This window comes from Wasmannia auropunctata, unplaced genomic scaffold (assembly GCF_000956235.1).
Source record: "Wasmannia auropunctata unplaced genomic scaffold, wasmannia.A_1.0 LD336103.1, whole genome shotgun sequence".
In the NCBI taxonomy this organism is placed as follows: domain Eukaryota; kingdom Metazoa; phylum Arthropoda; class Insecta; order Hymenoptera; family Formicidae; genus Wasmannia; species Wasmannia auropunctata.
The window spans coordinates 56,893-58,592 of NW_012026787.1; the positions used below are offsets into that span (position 1 = coordinate 56,893).

At 30.7% G+C, this 1,700-nt stretch overlaps 1 protein-coding gene across 1 annotated transcript in view; it reads left to right on the top strand.

The window, feature by feature from the left end:
• Nucleotides 1-1,700, top strand: part of LOC105457711 — a 6,189-nt gene that overhangs the window by 1,569 nt on the left and 2,920 nt on the right. The window contains exon 4 of the mRNA XM_011702550.1: nucleotides 927-1,157. Within this exon, the coding sequence (XP_011700852.1) occupies nucleotides 927-1,157 (231 nt within the window). The remainder of the gene's footprint in view (nucleotides 1-926; nucleotides 1,158-1,700) is intronic.

Sequence of the window (1,700 nt, forward strand, 5' to 3'; positions counted from 1 at the left end):
TATCAAAATCTTTCGATTTAAAGTACAAGGCGATAGTAATACTTTTATTGTGTAAAATAAGTGATATACATATCATTTAAATAGAGACCGGAATTTAAAATACAAAAAGAGATAATAATATTTTTATTTTGTAAAAATAAGATGGTACTGCTTAAATTTTAATTTTTAATTATATGTCACTTAAGAGATCAGTATTTAAAGTAAAAAGAGATAAAGTATAAAAAGAGAAAGCACTTAGGTTTTTTTTTAAATCTAAAATACAAAAAGAGATAGTAATACTTTTATTTTGTAAAAATAAGATGATACTACTTAAATTTTATTTTTTAATTATGTGTCAATTAAGAGATCAGTATTTAAAGTATAAAAAGAGATAGTAATAACGTTTTAATTTTAAAAAATAAAAGGTGGTCCCACTTAAGTTTAATTGTTTAATTTGTACAACAGTTTTTTGTTAAAAAAAGGAGGACATACGTATCAAATTTTGTTCGAGGAGCGCGCAATTTTATTTCACTTAAGAAACCAATATTTAAAATAGAAAAAGAGATAGTAATTAGGTTTTTCTTAACAGATAAGGGATGGTACCACTTAGGTTTCATTGTTAAATTTTGTACAACTGTTTTTTGTTCAAATTTTAAAATACAAAAAGAGATAGCAATTAGGTTTTTCTTAACAAATAAGGAATGGTACCACTTAGGTTTCATAGTTTAATTTTGTACAACTGTTTTTTGGTCGAAAAAGGAGATTTTACATATTAAATTTTGTTCGAGTTTAGGTATACAAGAGTCAGTAAAAAATTATCTAAGGGCAGGGAGAGACAAATAATAAGAAATACTAATAAGAAATACTAGCAAATAATGTTACTACTATTATTTATAAATAAATAAAAATTTACGTATGGCAGAGTATAGAAATTAATATAACGACAGTGTTGGAAACATCATACTGTCGTTGAGCAGCTTTTTTACGAGCAACGACAGTTTAAAGATTCCGACACTGTCGTTAAGAGTTATAGAATCGGGGTACAGGAAAAGCTGCATAAATGGTTGCGCGACCAACCAAAAACCTTCCTAGAGGAAATACAGAAGTCTGTGAATCGCTGGACCAAGTCCAGCAGCTTGATTCATACTTACGTATTGATTGATGTTCTTACAAAATCGGTATATAATCTCGATGATTCCGTAAGAAAATTAAACTGTGTTCCTGTGACTTCTAACATATCTTTTATTAAAGCTAGCATTTGTTCCATTTTTTGAATTACATTTTGATATGCCATGTCTGTAACATAAAAAAAAAATTGTAAAGATCTGCGACAAAGATTTCCATAAAATGCAATATTATGTGTTATTTAAATTAGAAAATGTCACAGTTTTGTTAAATTAAGTAAAATAAGATTTCATTAATTGGTGCGCGCGATCGTATTTAGCGGTGCTTTTTTGCTTCGCGCGTGAATGTGAGTGGAAACGAAGAATGGCACGGGACGCGGCATCAGGAAGCAACAAGGCGGCGAGCAGCGCGGTACGTCGCGCGGTGAGTAAATCCAATCGCCACATATATATATATATATTTACGGCATTCCACGTCGTAATTCCTGTTTATTTTTAATTATTTACGCATTGTTTGCGCGCGATTGTCGTCGAATGCGAAGTGTCGTTGCGTTAAAATAAGCGCTCGTCGGTACCGAGAGTGCGGCTCTGATTGGC